Raw genomic sequence first — 2299 nt, forward strand, 5'->3', positions numbered from 1 at the left:
AGAAGCTTTTCCACCTCTCCACCTCAGTGCAGCACAGCAAGACACAGAGTTAAATATGGGGCCTTAAGCTATGGTTGGTGTGTGTGTGTGTGTGTGTGTGTGTGTGTGTGTGTGTGTGTGTGTGTGTGTGTGTGTGTGTGTGTGTGTGTGTGTGTGTGTGTGTGTCTAAATATGCATGTTTGTGCACTCATGTTTTGAGAGCCCAGCAGGAAAAAGTGGCAGTTACAAGTCCAGCACATAAGGGATTGTGGACTGTGCCTGACACAGATGCACATCCCTCCAATAACTCTTCCCAACGAGCAGAAAGTGAAACAGAGTCTGTTTCTAACTGCAGAGTAAAAGCTGCCAGCAGTTATACAAACAAGCAGACACACAGACTGAGAACTAACACTTTCCCAAGTTTGTAATAAATGAGAACAGGATCTCCTAGCACCTCCGAGCCTCGTCGAAGCAGCCTGTGTGTGTCATGAATTACTAAGTAGTAATATTTGGGGCTTCTCACAGCCATCAAACAGCTGAGGCTTAATTTCCTGAGACTTGGCCTGAAGTGTCCAGGAAAGTGGTTGCATGAGCCGCCATCTGAGCACCGAGAGGAGTCCGCTCTCCGCACTGCGATGTCTTAGACACGTACAACATGTGTGTAGATCCAGTCCTTCACCGGGCTCCTTGTGTCCCGAAGGATTCATTCAGAAACATCCAGAGGTGGAGAGTAACGGAGTACGACTTTATACTTCTCCTCCACTACCTTTCAGAGTGAATTAGTTTTACACTTCCCTCCACTTCATCTATCTGACAGCTGTAGCTCCGAGTGACTTTTCACATTAACATTTTATATTTAAATCACATGGTGAGCTTATAAAATACAATGTATTGTTAAAGATTAAACTCTTTCCAGCCTCTTTGACTGAAAGCTTTTTCCACTTGGAGCCTCTCGTCACATTTCAGAGGTCTGTGAGTGTCAGACGGTTTCAAATGTTCCACCTGAAATCATCTAATATTGGACAAAAGAAGCAAATATGACAGAAATATCCAAAAATTACAACAAGTATGTTGTGAATTCCCAAATGATCTCATTACGACTCATCAACATGCATCTTGTGACTCTTTGGACTGCAGGAGTATCTGTATATATATATACATATATATATATATATATATATATATATACTCTGATACATTCGCATCAAAATGGATTTAAAGTACAAAAAATGTAAAAGTACTCTTTTCAGAATAATTTATATTATATTGTTGGATTAGGATTATTGATGCAGCTGCAGGATCTTATTGTTAACCTATAAAAACACATGATTTGTTGATACTTTTGCATTATTAATCTGAATGTGGATCCTTAAAGTTCTAAGATAATTGTAGTAGAGTATAAGGCAGGAAATGTAAATGCAATTAAAGTACTTAAAGTAAATGTAAGTGGTTTTCAGTTATAGCTGCTTTACATACAGGAAACAACATGCTGAATGAACACACACACACACACACACACAAGCAGCTGTGGTAAAATACTTTTATAGAGCAGTAATCCATATCTGAAATATAGCATCCACGCAGAATACCTCTGATATGTGCAGAACTCCCTCGTGTTGTGTGAGTGTGTGTGTGTGTGTGTGTGTGTGTGTGTGTGTGTGTGTGTGTGTGTGTGTGTGTGTGTGTGTGTGTGTGACATGTGGAGCAGTTTGCCATCAGTTACAGAATATTAAAAGTTTTAAATACAGGTCATAATAATTCTTCTGAAATGTCTGTGGATATAAAAGCTGGTGTTCTGACCCTCATTAGTCCATTAATGAAGATGAATCCTTCCTCTGTCCTTTTCTCTCTTTGCCTATAAACTTTATACATTTCATCCTTTATAAATATTCTCCCTCCTCCTCACTGTATTGCCTCTTGCACGGTGCCCCTTGCGCCGCTCCTCGCGCTATATATTCTCTTTATATCTTCTAATTGCTTCATAACTGTGAGTCATATTGTGGACTGAACTTCTGCTTTTATTTGCCTTCAGCACTTTTACTTCCCTGCGCCAGAATCAAACCTGTAAGTGCTGAAGAGGCATTTTAAGAGCAGTAACAACATGTGCGCCCCAGTCAAACCGTTCTCACCGGCTCCAGCAGTGACCTGCGTAACCCGCTCTCCTCCCACAGCTCCACGTTAGCGCTTTCACTCTGCAGCTCGTTCCACACACAGTTTATCATTTGGAGGCTGTTTTTCTTTTTAAACACGGGTACGCAGTGTATTGCAGTGTCAGAACGTCTTGTTCTCCATCCTGGAGCACTCAGAGGAACCAGAAGCA

General features: G+C 41.2%; 1 protein-coding gene across 2 annotated transcripts in view; it reads right to left on the reverse strand.

Annotated features, from left to right (window-relative positions):
* Window positions 1-1512: 1512 nt before the first annotated feature.
* LOC115016914 (mucin-5AC) overlaps window positions 1513-2299 on the reverse strand; it is a 37215-nt gene continuing 36428 nt past the window's right edge. For both annotated transcript variants that reach the window (XM_029445020.1, XM_029445018.1), the window contains exon 4: window positions 1513-2299. This exon is cut by the window's right edge and continues 172 nt beyond it. In XM_029445020.1, the coding sequence (XP_029300880.1) occupies window positions 2282-2299 (18 nt within the window). In that variant the 3' untranslated portion in view covers window positions 1513-2281.

This window comes from Cottoperca gobio, chromosome 12 (assembly GCF_900634415.1).
Source record: "Cottoperca gobio chromosome 12, fCotGob3.1, whole genome shotgun sequence".
NCBI lineage: Eukaryota > Metazoa > Chordata > Actinopteri > Perciformes > Bovichtidae > Cottoperca > Cottoperca gobio.